The 17,315-nt window shown below is 34.6% G+C and overlaps 2 protein-coding genes and 1 pseudogene across 5 annotated transcripts; 1 reads left to right on the forward strand and 2 right to left on the reverse strand.

Moving 5' to 3' along the window:
• Nucleotides 1-730: 730 nt before the first annotated feature.
• Nucleotides 731-6,766, reverse strand: LOC104723809 (protein transport protein SEC23 F). Of its 2 annotated transcripts, XM_087471833.1 has the most exons (12): nucleotides 5,663-6,766; nucleotides 5,393-5,566; nucleotides 5,132-5,293; nucleotides 4,229-4,371; nucleotides 3,922-3,997; nucleotides 3,639-3,805; nucleotides 3,427-3,508; nucleotides 2,700-2,777; nucleotides 2,017-2,178; nucleotides 1,653-1,916; nucleotides 1,280-1,384; nucleotides 731-1,149 (listed from the first exon to the last, which is right to left on the reverse strand). In XM_087471833.1, the coding sequence occupies exons 1-12, from the start codon at nucleotides 6,440-6,442 to the stop codon at nucleotides 1,003-1,005; spliced, it is 2,340 nt and encodes a 779-aa protein (XP_087327959.1). In that variant the 5' UTR covers nucleotides 6,443-6,766; the 3' UTR covers nucleotides 731-1,002. The 2 variants fall into 2 exon arrangements, with proteins under 2 accessions (XP_087327959.1, XP_087327960.1); XM_087471834.1 differs by lacking the exons at nucleotides 5,393-5,566; nucleotides 5,663-6,766 and having other exon boundaries at nucleotides 4,229-4,375; nucleotides 5,132-5,272.
• Nucleotides 6,767-8,373: 1,607 nt separating this feature from the next.
• On the reverse strand, nucleotides 8,374-11,385 carry LOC104723810 (uncharacterized). Of its 3 annotated transcripts, none has more exons than XM_087475940.1 (4): nucleotides 11,340-11,385; nucleotides 10,225-10,325; nucleotides 9,820-10,125; nucleotides 8,374-9,736 (listed from the first exon to the last, which is right to left on the reverse strand). In XM_087475940.1, exons 3-4 carry the CDS (start codon nucleotides 10,051-10,053, stop codon nucleotides 8,891-8,893), a joined length of 1,080 nt encoding a protein of 359 aa, XP_087332066.1. In that variant the 5' UTR covers nucleotides 10,054-10,125; nucleotides 10,225-10,325; nucleotides 11,340-11,385; the 3' UTR covers nucleotides 8,374-8,890. The 3 variants fall into 3 exon arrangements, with proteins under 3 accessions (XP_087332066.1, XP_087332065.1, XP_087332067.1); XM_087475939.1 differs by having other exon boundaries at nucleotides 9,820-9,942; nucleotides 11,340-11,383; XM_087475941.1 differs by lacking the exons at nucleotides 10,225-10,325; nucleotides 11,340-11,385 and having other exon boundaries at nucleotides 9,063-9,410; nucleotides 9,816-10,181.
• A 2,654-nt stretch (nucleotides 11,386-14,039) lies between these two features.
• Nucleotides 14,040-14,778, forward strand: LOC147934184 (uncharacterized; annotated as a pseudogene).
• Nucleotides 14,779-17,315: the final 2,537 nt, after the last annotated feature.

A 17,315-nucleotide genomic window follows, 5' to 3' on the forward strand; every position in this document is an offset into this window, starting at 1 on the left:
TTTGGGCATCAGCTAACTGAAAATTAATTAGAGAAGTTGCTACTGAATTGATATGATATATTCTCGCTTCTGAATTAGAAGATTTCATAATCATTAATCTACCCATAAAAATTTCAAAATATGTCAAATTATAATCATAATATTGTTTTAGAAATAATTATAAATATCCTATATTTTATCCTAATCCAAAAATAAACTTAATACATGACGAAATAAAAATTGAAAAATTCAAAAACGCAACATTTTTCTACATTTTTAATAGAAATTCAATAATGTCTTAGAAAAAGCATATCAACATACTTGCTAATCATTTTAAGTTTATGTGTGTTTTCAAGTGAAGTCACAAAAGAAATACAGGGTCATATTTATAGAATGTATACATAGTATATTACAAAGTGTTAATGTTCTAATTGACGTTTTTTTTTATTGTAAATGATAAACCAGGGGTCATGTACACATTTGTTTCAACCAAGTTCAAAAAAAAAACCCTGCTTTTATAGTTTATGAAAATATTTTTTTACTAATTTCTTCATCAAGAAGTATTACTTTTGCAATTCACCAATTCACTCTTCCCACACATTCGAGTAATGTAATAATAAGTAACTGAATCTGCAAAGTCAGTAAAAAAAACTCCATAACCAAATCTCGCAGCGTCATTTGGATTCAGAGCTCAACAAAATAAAGTAAAAAAACACAGTAGGGCAACATACTGGATCAGAAGCAGAGAGGATGTCCAAAAGTACTAAAGCCAGTGAACCAAACCATATAAAATTGATCATACAAGATCTCATCCCAAGAAGAAAAAACAGTAAACAGTAAATCTCTGTACTCCAGACAAATCCAATGCAAATAAAAGGCTTCAACTATGCGAGTACCTTCCATGATGTATTAATGTGAGAATAACAAAGAGCTCTAAGATGGTACAAACGGGCATGCTGGTAATAAGGAAGATATGGATAATTTAAGCAGAAAAAAAAAACTGGGTCGACTCGACTACTTCCCTCAGGATTGCACGGCCAGTTTCGAAAGATGCTCAAAAAAGACTTGCAGGCTCACATCGTCAGTGAAAATTATGTCTGACCCAGCTGACATCTCGTTTGCATTGTTGTAAGTTGCTGATGGATTCAGCTTAGCCAATAAAAACCTTGCCTGCAGTGTTAAAGGGTGTAAAATTAAAAGATACGGTGATTGAAAACCATAAGATCAGAACCCACACAACACATAAAACAAATCATCAAAGTCGAGCTGACAAAAGATAAAAACATATATCAATGCTAACCTGTGATCCATGTTGATCACACACAACTAATCTTGGGACTGGGAAACGCTCCTTCACTAACATCTGGGAATCCTCTTGAGGAACTTGCAATAACTGAGCAAAGCCCTGACACGAGACATTGGAGATCCAGGATATCACAGGATTATTGATGGTGTAAAGATAACACAAAATGAGACACCATGGATAGAGATTATCGACCTTGCCACAACCCAACTTATTCACTTTGCATTTAAAGGGAACCAGCTCTTACAAGTTACAAGTATTAATTTTAACGACCAAACTCAGAAGGAACATATCATTTTTCAGCTATGCAAGTGTAAAATGAAGGTAAAAAATGCTTTTACAAATACTACTGGTTCAGAGCGTGCATTACCTCGTGATCAGCCTGATGATGATAACCCATGTTTCGCCATTGTGCTATAGTCATTCCATGGAAGACAACAACACTAAAATATGCATCTAACAGAAGAATTCTGTCGGCTGCAATGGAAGCCACATCCAGCAAAGCTGGCTGAGGTGGTGAATTAAATGTATATGACGTTAGTGATGGTTGGATCATGACAGTTGCATTTGAAATATTCTCCCGGTTTAGCAACATGCGGAAGTATGCGGTTTCATCAGGACTATTGTTAAATACCTGCAACCATTCCAACACCGCAAAAAAGAAAACATGAGTCAACTGTATATGCCAGTTACGTAAAGGCAGATAGTGATGAAATCAAAATATAGTAGTCTACCTGAACAAACTGTGACCGTCGCAGGTTAAACATGAACTGAGGGAACAATGAAAAATATGGATTCAGCGTAAACGAGGTTGGATCATCCTTTCTATATTCACCAAATTTTGAACAGAGACGAATGAGAGTCCGATCTAGCCACCGAGTAGCATCAAATCCCTCCTGAGGTAATACATGATACACAGTATACGTGAGCAACACTATCACAAAAATACAAGCAGATAAACACCATACATAGTATTGCAATAAGATAGCAGACTTCAAAGCAACAATTACTTAGTAGTTTCACTATGTGCCTCACACAGACTACAAAATCTTTGTATAAAGAGATGAAAAAAGCATATCCTACAGCCACAGTAGACCCTCAATAAAGATGTTACAAGGAAGACGTCTTCGCACGTTTTCTCAAGGAACAACTGTAAGCCACCTAAACTATTTTGTTTTATTTATAAAGTTCAGCTGTATGAAAAATAAAGTTTTACTTCCTTTAGACATATAGATGAACATTTTCCCAAAGATCCTGAACCCATGGTAAATAAATTTGGCCAGGAGAAAAAAACCCCATATTTTAATTGACCAAAGGCAGTATGGGCTTGAGCCCCTTACCCCAACAGCATAAAAAAAAAAAGTCACATTCAAATTTACCCATATACTGTAAGCACCGAGAAGATGATGTACGGTACCTCTGTTTCCATTTTTAAGGAAGTTAATCTTGCCATAACCACAGCAGCAGTTTCTTGATCAAAGCCTTGCACAAGTTCCTGAGAATGTATACAGTAACCATTGTAAGAATGGTTGCCATGAAGCTTTTGGCTTTTTAAACGCCATAACACATTCACCCTCACCACGATTATTATTGATTCCATGACAATAGTGAAATGTAAACGAAAATAGCTAACAAGCTAGTAAAATTACAAAATCATGCAAACCAACAACATAATTCAGAGATGCACATGATACAAATTTTTGGTGAAACACACATAAGAGGTTTAGGATTAGGAATCATATAAAATAAAGTATTAGGAATCAGAGTACGTTATACCGTAGCGGTATCTAAAGAATCCAAGTTTATCCTAACCAACCATTTCCAAGAAATAAGAATGTGGAGTCCAATTGAAAGACAAAAAATCCTATAGCTGCTCGCTTATATTCACAGTATATTCACCAAAATGAGAACCAGATGTGGTACCATGCCTAACAATACTGCTGTTAACCGCATTTGCACAGTGTGGAGGCAAACAATTAAACTTGCTAGCAGATTTATAGGTTCTAATCCTAACATGAACAATGCTACCTAAAAAAAACAGTGCTACCATAAAAGAGCTAGTAGATTACATGTAAACCCAATTGCATATAACATTGAATATTTAGAATAAAGTGGCAAGTTTAGAAAACAAGATTATGACAAACCTCTGTGCTCACAGCAGTATCTACCCACTGTCTGGTTACAGTTGTAACCCGGAGTAAATTTTTACCTTCAGGATTTTGGTAACTGCAATCGAGTCAACAACAGTAAACACAATAATTCTAAAGCTAAAGTAATAACTTCTTCCAGAAAGATAAAAAGATTAACAAAAAAAATAATGAAGGAATAAAGAGACGAACAACAGTTGCCAGAATACCTTGTGACGAACTGCAAATACAACTGATTTGCAGGTCCAGGAGCATTTGACCCGGTTGAAGATAGATCAAAGAATACAGTCAAACAGGTACTCTTGTCGAGGCCACACAACTTCCAAGCACTGGTATTACCCTCTCCAATGACTGTGTCGGCAACATTGGGACCTTTCTGCAAGGCACCAAATGAAAATAAAAATCAATTAACAGCAGGCAGCTTTATTCATTCACCAAACACACAAAAAAAGAACTTGAATGAAAATGACTTCTAAGCACTCCAGGTATAACCTTTTCTAATGATGAGCAAGGCCCAATAACCCCTTGAATTTTGATGTCTTTTGAACAATTGATCTCAAGCGTGCCACTGAAAATGAAAGGTTCAGAGTTAGTTTGGACTAATTGATGCAATATATATATTGTATTAGCATACAAGCAGTATTATGCATAATGGTCCACGAGAAAGGATCTTAATTGTTATGCATAATGGTCCACAAGAAAGGATCTTAATTGCCAAAATATTCTTTATCTTGCAACACCAACCAAACAGAAGATAAATAGCTAAGTATTGACAATAAGCAGCAGAGCAGAAACATACTTGAAGCAGAGGCCAAGAGACTGCTCGCCATCTTCAAACACCCGCTTGAAGGAATCTTTAAATACAGAATGGCCAAAACTTTCAGACAGAACAACGAGACCACCGGTACTTTCAACTGCAACTTTCATTTCAGCAACCCCAACCTAACTATACCCAAAATGCAACAGCGGAGACAATGATAGTTAGGTATCTAATCAAGTGATGAAAAATGATACCTAAATTGGAATGGTTTGATAGAGACAACAAGCAAATCCCTATCAACACTTTGTTAAGAAGAAAAAAATGGAACTGAAAAATATACTCAGTCTTTCATGAAGCAAAGGACATCAAAATGGAAAGAAAAATGAGGTTTCTGATATGGTACTGGCAAACATATTATCTAGAGAATTTAATCAACCATTTCCGATTTCTACATAAAAGGGATGTTCTAAAACAATCACATAGATTGCCATTCAAGTTTTACAAATGTATGTAAAAGTTCTATCTACAAATGTTATATATAAAAGTTATATCTACAAATGGGCTCTTTCGTGCACAGTAACTAACATAAGCAAAATTAAATAGAAGAAAAAGGTTAGAAACTGGTGATCACAGGTTAGTTAAACAACTCGAGTACATGTAAGAGCTTTCACAATTTGGTGTGCATCAACAATATCAACTTCACCTAACAATTTTGTAACCAAAAATGAGATAATGACTCATAAAACAACACTTTCCAGGGAGTTAATGAGGGATGTTCGCTCTCATTTCAGCTAAAATGTAACAGCGAAACAGACAAAATAGAGAAATCAAGCGGTGCAAGAAACCAGACATTTATACCTGAAGTATAAAATCTACCAGAAGAATCAAATCAGAGTTTGGGCATCAAGCAACGTAAAATCATTCGTCACGACACATTAATACCTGATCAAGTGCAGAAGCGAAAAGGTCTAACACATGACCCTGAGCGACCAGCTGCTTTGCAATACTATCATAAAACTTAACAGCTTTTTTATAATAAGGAGCAGCATCTTTATCTAGATCTTTGTGGGAGCGCACAGGATCTGACAAATCCTTTGAGACAATCTGGAGAGAAAAAAGAAAGAAAAATTGATTCAGACTAAAACAAATATGGTGCGATGAAACTTGACAGTGCCATCAACCGAGGAATCAACAAGCACTAACCGTTCCAGGGCCCTCTGTGCATGGACCTCCAACCAAAGCTACAATTCTAGCCCCAGTTCCAGGCAAGCAAGCACCAAGCAATCCTGCAGCTACACTTAATGCCACACCTGTGCATCTTTGGGGACGATGACCTGGCTGAACAGGCCACTGATCTGTTTGGAGCTCATCCAAAAGCTGCATACAAAAAACCAGCCACACCAGTGTTCAAAACCCATGTTACAATTGATGATACATGTTCGTAAATCTATTGAAACTGAGACCATTACTCACCGAGTCCAATGTGTACTCGCACTCTGAAGCCGGCAAAAGGAATCTGTTAACTCCTGAACTCTGGAATCCGTTTTGCGCTCCTCTAGGAAACCCAGAAGTGGGAGCTCTCCTCGAGGAAGACCCAAGTCCCAACTGATCCAAAATTTGATCCTTGGTGACTTCTTTGTTGCCTTTAAAGACAAAAACTTTAGACATCTCAGAGAAGCCCAATTCATGCACATGAGCCTGAGTACCAAACGACACAAACCCCACCAAAGCATTCTCCGGAAGCAACCCGATGGCCTGCTTAAGCGCAGATTTGGCATATCCCAATTCTTCCTCAATCATACAAGTATCAAGAACAAACACAAACACAGGCGGAGGCAGAGGAGGGCCAACAGGAGCACCAGTTCTCGGATCGAACTGAACACCAACACCAGGGACAGACGACGGTACCGCGTATTCAACAGTGGTGCACTGAGGATAAAGCTCACCAGGGAGATTATCCTGAGTGATGCTATGGTAGTGAGTCGGGAAAGTATTCGTATGCAAACAAAAAGGGCATTTCCAGATCCTGGCGCGGTAATCAACACTAGCGAAGGCATTGAGAACAGCGCTACAGCGGCAATGGAGAGGAGCATAATCGAGATTAAGGATATCGGGGTGACGACGGATCGGAGAAATCGAAGCGGCGAGTGGAATCACGCACTTGCTAGCTTCAACCTTAGTGCGAGGCCATACATTCCAAGTCATACGAACTCCATCCATACCTTCTGGATCCATGCTCGCCATATCCGCCATTGGTGCTCTGATCTAGATAGAAACGGATCAGATCCGGGATCGAATTGTGGTGATGAAACTGAGAATTCTGGGTCAGAGGAGGAGAGCCGTGAGAGATTAGGAGTTTAGTTTTAGGGGTAAGTCGCGGCTAATCACTGGGAGGTCATATAACGCGAGTCTCTTATTTGATTGGATGGATGATGTTGACGGATCTCGTGTTTCATTCGGTTCGGGTTTGGGTCAAGTTTTCGCATTTAATTTCTTTTTTTCCACCTTTGGGATCTAAGGAAAGGAGATTTGCTAGAATCATCTATATACAAGAAAATTAGGCTCCGAATGGTGACCGCGGTTTTGATTGTGCAGGAAAAGCGGTTTTAGAGTGCGGTACGGTTCAACTGCGGTACATGCGGTTTGCAGGACAAGTGCAGTTTATACAAAATAAGCGGTACAGAATGATATTTGATTGATGAAAAAACTATTTACGGTTCAGTATTAATTGTGTGAATAGTAAAAAAAAGAAAAAGCGGTGCGGATTATATATATTATAAATAAATTTATTAATAATTAGTATGTTTGTATATTATTGTATATTATGAATTAATAATAAAAATAATTGTATTTATAAACCTTAAATACTATAATTGATCAAAAGTAATTTTTTTTTTGACATATTGATAAAAAGTTCAACTATATAAAGATACAATTTTTTTAAAAAAATTATCGATTACTTTGATTTTCGCATAACATATTTGCAATAGTATCTCTTATTTGCGTCATAGCTTCTCCATCTACTATCTCTGTTGCATCTATGTCACCTATATCGTGCTCAAAATTTTGGTTGTTGTTCGTCTCAGTTGTTATATCTGCGAAATCTGCATCCGAAAATTTTGAAATCCTGATGAAATTATGTAGTCCCACTGTAGCCATTACCACTCTTTTCTGAATTTGAACATTATATCTTGGAAAATCAGAAAGTATCCTCCACTTTTTCTTCCAAACTCCAAACGTTCTTTCTATAACAGAACGTAAAGATGCATGACATTGGTTGAACAATTCATGTTTATTCCTTGGAGGAGGACCAGAATGAAATTGGGACATATGATATCTCACAACTCGATTTCGTGATGATCTATAAGGAGCAAGAAATCCTTGTTTGTTTGGATAACCAGAATCAACGAGATAATACTTATCTGATGGAGGCAAAGGAAACTCGGTATCACTTTGTTGTGCTATCGGCATGATCCTGGTGCTCCATTCCAGATATATGTGAATAACATATTCAAATCACATATTGCCATGATGTTCAATGATGCATTATCGTGCCGATTCCAATACATTCCTTGTAACTCTGGCTTTACTTTGACGCATACATGAGTCCCATCCATAGCTCCAACGAATCCACTAAAATATGGCCAATATCTTCGGTCTATCTGAAGTCTTTCAGGAATTCGATAAAGTTCTTGTCTTGTCGGAGTTCTAATATAATCACATGCTAATAATTCAGTTGCCGTAAGAACTTCTCTAAATTTTCTCTGCACAGTTTCTTGATTTCGTCCAAATCTTAAACCAACATCTCTCTGAATTTCATTGTGCCCACATATCCGTAGAAACATCGCAACACTTTCTTCAATACTTATACTCAATGTTGGCTGAAGACCATAATTTGTTTGCAACATATTACACAATGTTGTGAAACATGGAAGTGACATCCATAATAACTGAAGACAAGCTGCATCATCTTGCTGTAGTCGACGCCATATATTTCTCCATCCCAAACCTCCATCAGTTTGGACTGGTGCTCTTTGAAAATATCGGTCATAATAATTCAAAGATCGTTGAATTACTAACTCTTCAAATTGTTCATTTTCCAAATTCCACAGTTCAATTCTTTCTTCGTAACTTAGATTGTTAAGGTCTTGGGATCACAACTGACATATACGAAATGCCTGAAATTCAATACAAACGATTTTTGTCATTAGACATAGATTATTTTACAAACATAAATTAAATAAAATTCAACATTAAACTAAAAAAAACATCAATCATTTCAAAACATAAATGAGATTGATAAACCACAAATAACACAAACTAATCTTCATCTCCTACATCACTGTGATGACTTGCATTGGATCCTTGCGGAGTTCCCCAAATATTAAAGAGACCTCCTGGTCTAGGTGTTTATGGCATTTGTCCAGTTTCAAAATAATTCGTGAAACCGAGACTGGATGATGATGTTTGTTGAATGATCGGTGGAGTTTCTACTGTTGCACCATCTCCTTGACCTCCAACTGAAAATCCATATTGAACATTTGTTGGAGTCGTTCCGCTTGAACCTCCTTGTTGAAAATTTTGTGTTTGCCGCCATTGTGGAGCATTTGGTGGTGTTCCCCACTGTGGAACATTTGGTGACGTGCCCCACTGTGCATTTGGTGGTGTTCCCCACTGTGGAGCATTTGGTGGTGTTCCCCACTATGGATAAATGGGACCCCAAAAACCGGGTGAATTTTGCCCTCCCAAATTATTACCCACAGAAGATGGACTTCCAGATGATATACCTCCTAAATGTGGACTCCCAAATGAATGGCCTGAACTTAACTGTTTTGGCACATCTTGGTTGTTACGTGAAATCCCAGTCATAGCTTCTAACAGTTGTATCTTATCCTCGTCGGTGCTTGTAGCTATATCAATGAAATATTTACGCAAAAATACTAGCTCCTTAAGTGCATTAATGCATGCCCAATAAAATCTAGTGTGTTTGGGAAGATCTAGCGCGATAAATATCGCTTCCACCTTTTTAAATTCATCGTAATCATCTTGGTCAAAAGCACCAGGACGAAGTTGTTGAAAACTTTGTCGTTGGAATTCTCTAAAGCCAGTGATGTTGTCTTGTATTGTTGTTTCAAAGGATTGTCGTCTTCGACTTCCTCGTGAACCGCTTCCAATAGAAACACGTGAGCTTCCTCCAGATATGTGTGCACTACGTCCACCTCTAGCGGTTGACTGCAAATTTACCCTACCTCGTTGTTGGCTTCTAGCAGCAGAATTTTGGACTATTTCATCATCATCAATGGTAACACGATACACTTCTTCTTCTTCTTGCGTTTCAGGAATCTGTGTTTGTGGCACGTCACCGCTATCACTGTCTGAGTCATCATGGCCTTCTTCATCAACTGCATGCTCATGGATCAATTGTTCTCTTCTTTGACGAGCAGAGTGTTGAGATTGAGACTGAACATCATGTAATGCAAGACATCGTTGCATCACATGCCAAAATTCAGGCGGCTTTCGGTTAAAGCTTTTTGTTAATTTGCATCCCTGTAATTTTAAAATCAATTAGATTTTTTGATATATAAATTTTTAAACATAGGTTTATGAATAAAAAGATTTAGTGTACTTACATACTCCTGTTCCGTCCACCATGCTTTAGATGCAAATATCATGGATGTATCAGGATCAACCGTTATGCCAGTTTTATGCGTAAGAAATTTCCACCTCTTGTAATTTTTTTTGAATTCATCAAGCTTGTTTTTGAAAAAACCATAGGTTATATTCATGTTGAACGCTTGATTAAACTTTTCAACAATATACTCTCTACCAATAGCAGTAGGATTTTTTAGAGTATAATTATTCATGACAATTGCTTCGTCGAACAATTGAATTAATGTTTTTTCCTGAATGTAAGATCATTTGTACTTGTCTTTGTTCTACAAAATTTGTGAATACAATTTATTTATTTTTTCTGAATGTACGACGATTCTGTCAAAAATATTTTAATTTTAATTAAAAAATAAATTTAAATGTACCCGTATTGTTGTTTCCATGGAAAGAGTTGAATTGTCGGTGGGAAGAGTTGAATCTGTTCGTCTTGACGGATTTGTGTTCCGTCGACGATTAGACGACATATCTACATTCAATAAAGTCCAACAATTAATTACTTTGGTTTTGTTATAAATACATGGTAAAACCCAATAATAATTTTTTTCCGAAAACTATCATTATAAAAACGGCTATACAAATATTCGTTATATGTTTAATATGGTTCACTTGTTAAAATGAACAGAAAATATTAGAGTAAACACTTTCAAGATCATTTATTTAAAGTTGTAAATTTGTTTGGTTAAAAAAAAATGATATGAACAGGATAACTAATCCTTCCAACTAACCCACTATTTTTGTAACTACTATAATGAATTTTTCCATGTGATTATATAAATATTTTGGAAAATTTATTTTTTGAAATCAGCAATAACAAAAAATTGAGTGATCCCACGATCATAAAATTATTTCCTCATAATATTCTAAAACACTTAAATTTGAAAAAATCAGGTCATAATCTAAATATATATCACTTTTTTTTGTATAATCGATGATGATAATAATTTGGTTATGTTTATGATTTTTTTTTCATTTTTAAAATGACAATTTTTTTAATAATTATTACTAAAAACCAAATAAATTTTTAATAGCTATTGAAAACAATTTTTGCATCTAAAATTAATAATTCGCGGAAATGATTTAAAAGAATAAATTTCGTATTAATTTTAGAATTATGAAAATAAAAGAAAACTTTTCTTATCATTCATTATTCATAAATAATATAAATCTTAAAATTATTTAGAAAAAAACACAATAGTTAATATTATTTGTCATAATCTATTTTTAAATATTATCATTAACCTCAAATTTAATTTCAGTTTTTAAAATGAAAAATATTAACATCAATAATAACAAATGATGAAAATAGTTGCATCACTTGTTAATTTGAACACAAAATTTTAGAGTAACCACTTCAATAATCATATATAAATTATATTTATTAACTATTTAAGTTAATATAATATAGAATACATTAGATTATTTAACAAATATACTATATTATTAAAATTATTTAGCAAATACAGTAAATTAAAATTTTAACCTGAAAATGTGGAGGATCTGCTCAAAAATTTGATAAGCCAATTTCTGAAGAATCATTTTGTGATGTTATACCTATATATAGATTTTATTTTGCATATTTAAAAAAAACAAGAAAAAACCATTCTATTATCCACTAGGTGCGTTTTTCTAAACAAACGCTGGGTAAAAGCTGGTTCTGTTTTGAATCGCGGTCCATCGCATTATCCAGCGGATAATTCTGCAAATTTGTTTTTTTTTTTTGAAAAAACACAAATATCAGTTTTTGATTTGAAAAAAAAATGAATAACGCTTTTTCAATGGCTCCCAATCACAATCTTAGAAATAGCTAAAATAATTAAACAAAAATATATAAAAAAATCTCTTTTATTTTTGGAATAATATTTTTATTTAAAGTATTATATTTTTCTAGTTATCTGCCTCTTTGGTGATATTATGATCTACATTTGAAAATTAAACTAAATCCATTAAAAAATAAAAATATTATCACATTTATTAGAAATTTTCTTTTTAAAAAAGAGAATTTTTTTTATTTCAGTAAACTATTGAAAGAAAAAAAATTATCTACATTCGTAAAATTTTCTCAAACCTAACTGTAATCGACACCTCAGCGGTGACGAAAGAGGTTTGACCCCCCGTGTCTTTTGAAACTCATCTTTTTGTGTGGTGAATGATATGATGAAAGAGATGGAATAATATGATGATCAGGTGGAAGATGTTTCAATTACCCTTATGCAGTTGTAGTATAAGAGATGTCAAACCATAATGAGTGTGATGCAAGCAATCAGGATGTGAATACTCATCTAAGTCAAGCCAAATATGAAGGATGTTTGTCACTAACAACCTAATGAAGATTAAGAAATGCAAAATGAAAACCTACTAAAAACATTGTACTAAATGCAAAATAAACAGAATGATTAAAGCAATAATGAAATGAAACAGGAACAGGAATTATAGTAAACTAACTAGGTGATGCCACAGGATTAAACAAAAACTAAATGAATGCAACAGGAAATGCAACTAGAATGAAACAGGCAATGAAACAGAAAGATACAGAACATAAAACAGGAACTCTGGAAGGAGCTCGAGCGAGCACTCGATCGGATGCTCGATCGAGTGGATGGTCGAGTTGATGAGCGAATGCCAGAAACAGAGCAAGCAGCAATCAATTAACAATACTTAAAAAGGAAATCAATAAACAAAGAAAGGTCTTAAGGATGGATTTATGGGCTGGACTCAAGCTATGGCTATCTAAATTGGTCAACAAACCTCAATCAACAATGAGCTATCTCTAGACAATGATCTCCTAATACAAGTTAATGCAATCTCTTGGCAATAACAATCAAGCTAAGATATTCCCAGTCTAGCTCTCACTAGCAAAGATCATACAAAAGCAGGCATTAAACAACAGATCATTAAAGTCAAAAATCAACAAAACATCTAATCTCTTAGCATGCTTCATGATAATCTCTAGATCTAGCCTTATCTAACAACTTAGACATTGGTATGATGCTAAGAAGCTTACGATCTAACCTTACTCTCTCAGATATAAGATTAGCATAGAGCATATCTAGCCTAGAAGAGATCTATAACAAACAAGCTTGACCAATCTAAACAACCACAACCATCATCCAGCCTAACCCATCCTTAAGATCCTAAACCACTACTCACAAACACAAAACATGATGAACAAAATCATAAACCCAGAAATCAATGAAACTTGCATGTTTAGAAAGATGAGATGAAGATCTACAATATTGAAGAAGAAATCAAACTCAAATTCTTAATACTTTGAAAGTTATGAAACCAACAAGTATCAAAGATTTATTAGAAAAATAAACAAAAGTGGCTAAAGATCTAAGCAATAAAAAGCAAAAAAGAATAATTCCCAAAAAGGATAAATACTAGGTCTAGAATTGTACTCTAAAAAGTCTCTCTTTTTGTGGCTGCAGGGTACAAGTCCTTTTATAGGAAAAGGAAGGGAAGCCCTAAAAATGCTAAAAGACAAAATAAGTGGGCGGCTCGGTCAACTCGACCAGGTGCTTGGTCGAGTGCTGGTCGAGTGGCTTCTTCTTTTGCTTCTCCCATCCGGTCGAGTCCTTCTCCGCACACGGCCGAGTGCTTGGTCGAGTGGGTGGTCGAGTGGACTTCCGGACCTTGATTCTTCAGCTTCAAATCCCTTGTTTCCTTCTCTTGACAACTCCAATCTTCTTCAGCATCACTTTCATGCTCCTTAAGATCCAAAATCACCTGTTTATGCAAGAAACTATGCAAATGCAATGCAAATCTACTCTAATGCATAAACAGTTCTAAAACTATGCAATAATGGACAAATGAGATAGAAAATCATGCAAAAGATGTGAATATACTAAGGGAAAACAGGGCAAAATATATGAACATCATCTTTGAACGTTTGTTTGCCCGAATCAAAGAGGTGATGTCTGATTCAACAGAAGAACGTTTGTTTGCCCGAATCATGGGTTACAACCTACAATGAATGTAAGCATCGAAAGGGAATGGCCATGTTTTTACGAATATGTGGCCACAATGAAGTTCAAAGAGATGTTGGATTGAGATTTGGACGAACGCAAGAGACAGTGCAAAGAAAATTTTTTGAAGTCCATAGGGAACTGAGTTACTTGCTTGTGATTATATCAAGACTCCAACAAGACAAGAACTACGTCGAATTCCTGAACGACTGCAAATGGATCGAATATATTGACCATATTTTAGTGGATTTGTTGGAGCCATGGATGGAGTTCATATATGTGTAAAAGTTAAACCTGAAGTCCAAGGAATGTATTAGAATCGCCATGATAGAACCTCATTTAATATAATGGCGATATGTGATTTGAATATGATGTTCACATATGTTTGGAATGGAGCACCGAGATCATGTCACGATACAGCAGTTCTCACGATGGCGCAAAATAGTGATGCTGAATTTCCTTTGCCTCATGTAGACAAATATTATGTAGTTGATTTTGGCTATCCAAATAAACAAGGTTTTCTGGCTCCTTATAGATCTTCACAGAATGGGGTTGTTAGGTATCATATGGCACAGTTTTACAATGGTCCTCTTCCTAGAAACAAACAAGAACTATTTAATCGTTGTCATGCATCACTACGTTATGTCATTAAGAGGACATTTGGAGTTTGGAAGAAGAAATGGAGAATTTTTTGTGAGTTTCCTAGATATGACACTCATGTTCAAAAAAAAAGTGGTGATGACTACAATGGGACTACATAACTTTATCAGAATTTCAAATTATTTTGATGAAGATTTTGCTGAAGTAATGGAGCATACTGATATTACCGACACAAATTCAGAGAATGATGAAGGTGACATGGAGACTACGGCTATAGCTGATGGAGATCAAATGACAAACATTAGAGAAAATATTGCAGATATGTTATGGGAAAATCAAAATACTTTCCATTAAACTATTCTAAGTTTTATTTTTGTTACATTTGGATAATTTGTGTTTAATGTTTTCAAATTGTGAAATTATTTAGAAAATAATCTATATTAAAAGAAAGTTATGTTTATTTTACAATAATTTTATCATTTGTTTAAATAAATTTGCTAAATTTGGTTTGTTTTTAAATAATTTACAGTTTAGTATATGACTTACACTTTTTGATATGCTTTTACCATTCAAACATATAATTTTAGACTGCTCAATCAATAAATCTGCACTTTTCCTGTATGATCTGCATGATCTACACTTGTTTAGCATGATCTGCAATGCTTAAACTGTTTTTACTATTCAAGGCCTAAGAAGTAGACTCCTTTTGTTTCTTTTTGGTTTGCAGGACAAGTCAAGCATGCTGAAAAGCAACTCAATTACTATTGTCGCTGTTCATTACTCTAGGTTCAGTGACTGGATGCATTACTTTAGTGTGAATGTTCACTAAAAAAAAGAAATGAGATCGATTGACAAAAAAAAAAAAAAAGAACTCTTTCTATTTTTTTTTTTTTTTGAATCAAACTATTAGCCAGTTTTATTTATTACAAAATTTAAGTCATCACCGCTAAAATTAGTCAATGTTATAAGAAAAAATAAATTTAGTTAATGTTGTAATTAATTTATGGGCATGAAAATTTTATACATGTCAAGTTAGCTTTTCATTATTATTATTTTTTTTCTAAATCAAAGATTTTTGGGTGAATGCACCATACTTTCATGATTAGTTTATAGGCCTGATTGTAGTTATAATAAGCTTCTTGACGAAAAATTGGAGTGTGCAGGGAGTTGTGAAGGAATCAGATGTGGAATCTTTCAACTTTCCGTTCTACAATCCTGATGAAAGCGAGGTGAAGGAAGTTATCGAAAACGAGGGCTCATTCGAGATCAACAATTTTGAGACAATCTTTGGACTTCTCTTTTCATCCAAAACTGGTGAAGTGAAAGATGATGATGTGGACCAATCACGTGGATTTGAACTCTTTAAAGAAAGGCTAACATGGTAAGATCCATCATCGAACCGATGCTTGTTGCTCATTTTGGAGATGCCATCATCGATCAGCTGTTTGAGAAGTATACATATCGTTTATGGGGACGTTACAATACTTTGCGCAACAAACCAACAGTTAGTTTCTTTGTTTCGTTGACTAGGAAGTGATGGACCTTAGTATGTTGCTGCCAATAATTGAGGAGATAATAATGATCCTTGGTAATAATTGGACAACAAAGCCAAATGAATATGTTATGTATTGTGCTCTCAATGTCTCTGTTATGTATTTGTGCTTTGACTGTGTGTTTAATTTCATTATCTATCTTGAAACTAAAAACAGGTTCTACCATTTAATACTGAAGGAAATGTATTTTTTTATGCCAATTTATATGTTAAGTATTGTGTTTTCAATGTCTCTTTCCCAATGAAATGAATGAAGTAACAAAATTAAGCTTTCAACAATATCTCATGTATTGTGAGAATTGTAATTGTGTGGTTTTGATCTCGATATTTCTGATTTGTCATTTGTCTAGTGTCCCATGCAGCTAACTTTTTCATTCGAAAAAGAACTCAATAGCAAACTGAAACTGCATAAATCTATCTCTTTAACGGTTGTAACAGTATTCAAGAAATGGACAAAGAAAACTCATGAAACGTTGGCTTACTCATAAAGTGATAATAGATGGAAGCCAAGTTTCTTTCTTGCGCAATGGTTCACCTATGAGTAAATCAATGCTTCTACCACTTATTTTTGTCATCTATCTTTTGTATTCAAAGAAACTCTTAAACTATGCCCATAATAACTCCCCCAGGAAACTATCCCTATTGTTAAATTAAATTCAGAAATCATCAACACAAAAAAAAAGCGAAAAATTAGGTTTTACTAATATACTTTTTCTTTTTAGAGCTGATTTGTTTGTAGTTGTGTTAATGCAATTTGTGAATTTCTTATCACTCAAAAATACAAAAATAATAATAGTCTATTTGACCGTTGCGTCAAAGTCTTTTTATGATGTTATAGGTTCCCTTAAATCCCTTGTATATATTATTCAGACGGATATTACAAACTTACGTCTAGTGAAATTTTCATCCGGTAAAAGGGGATGAAAATCTTGACACAACCTAGTTTAGTAAAAGAAAATTACTATCATTTCGTTTTGGATAAATTGTTTTTATTTCTGTTCTAACTGCTTAACCTTGCCATTTTGTGTTTTTGGATGTGTAATGAAATTCTGAATTTGATCTAATTAAATAAAGTTGATTTGTTAGAGATTTCTTTAAAAAAACAAAAAAAAATACAATAACAGAAAATTTAGAATATGGTTGAGCAAAAAAACCGTACCCGAATATCCAACTCGAAAACAACCCGAAAAGACCGGTTCGGGTTGGATTCGGATAAACCTAAATAACTCTATTGTATATTGCTAAACCCGTGGGTTAGAGCTCGGGTTAGGATAATACCCGCTACCCAAACACATATCCATAGAACCCAAAATATAGAAATAGCTACAATATTAATAAT

The sequence above is a fragment of the Camelina sativa genome, chromosome 11 (genome assembly GCF_030686135.1).
Source record: "Camelina sativa cultivar CO46 ecotype springtype chromosome 11, ASM3068613v1".
NCBI classification, from domain to species: domain Eukaryota; kingdom Viridiplantae; phylum Streptophyta; class Magnoliopsida; order Brassicales; family Brassicaceae; genus Camelina; species Camelina sativa.

Bases quoted from the DNA above. Each gene is read 5' to 3' on its own strand.
- LOC104723810 (XM_087475940.1), bottom strand. From the start codon at position 10,053: ATGAATAATTATACTCTAAAAAATCCTACTGCTATTGGTAGAGAGTAT. The intron at 9,737-9,819 runs GTAAGTACACTA...TTAAAATTACAG, and splicing joins GGTGGACGGAACAGGAGTAT to GGATGCAAATTAACAAAAAG.
- LOC104723809 (XM_087471833.1), bottom strand. From the start codon at position 6,442: ATGGCGGATATGGCGAGCATGGATCCAGAAGGTATGGATGGAGTTCGT. The intron at 1,917-2,016 runs GTAGACTACTAT...GAATGGTTGCAG, and splicing joins GACGGTCACAGTTTGTTCAG to GTATTTAACAATAGTCCTGA. The intron at 1,150-1,279 runs GTTAGCATTGAT...TTAACACTGCAG, and splicing joins GTGATCAACATGGATCACAG to GCAAGGTTTTTATTGGCTAA.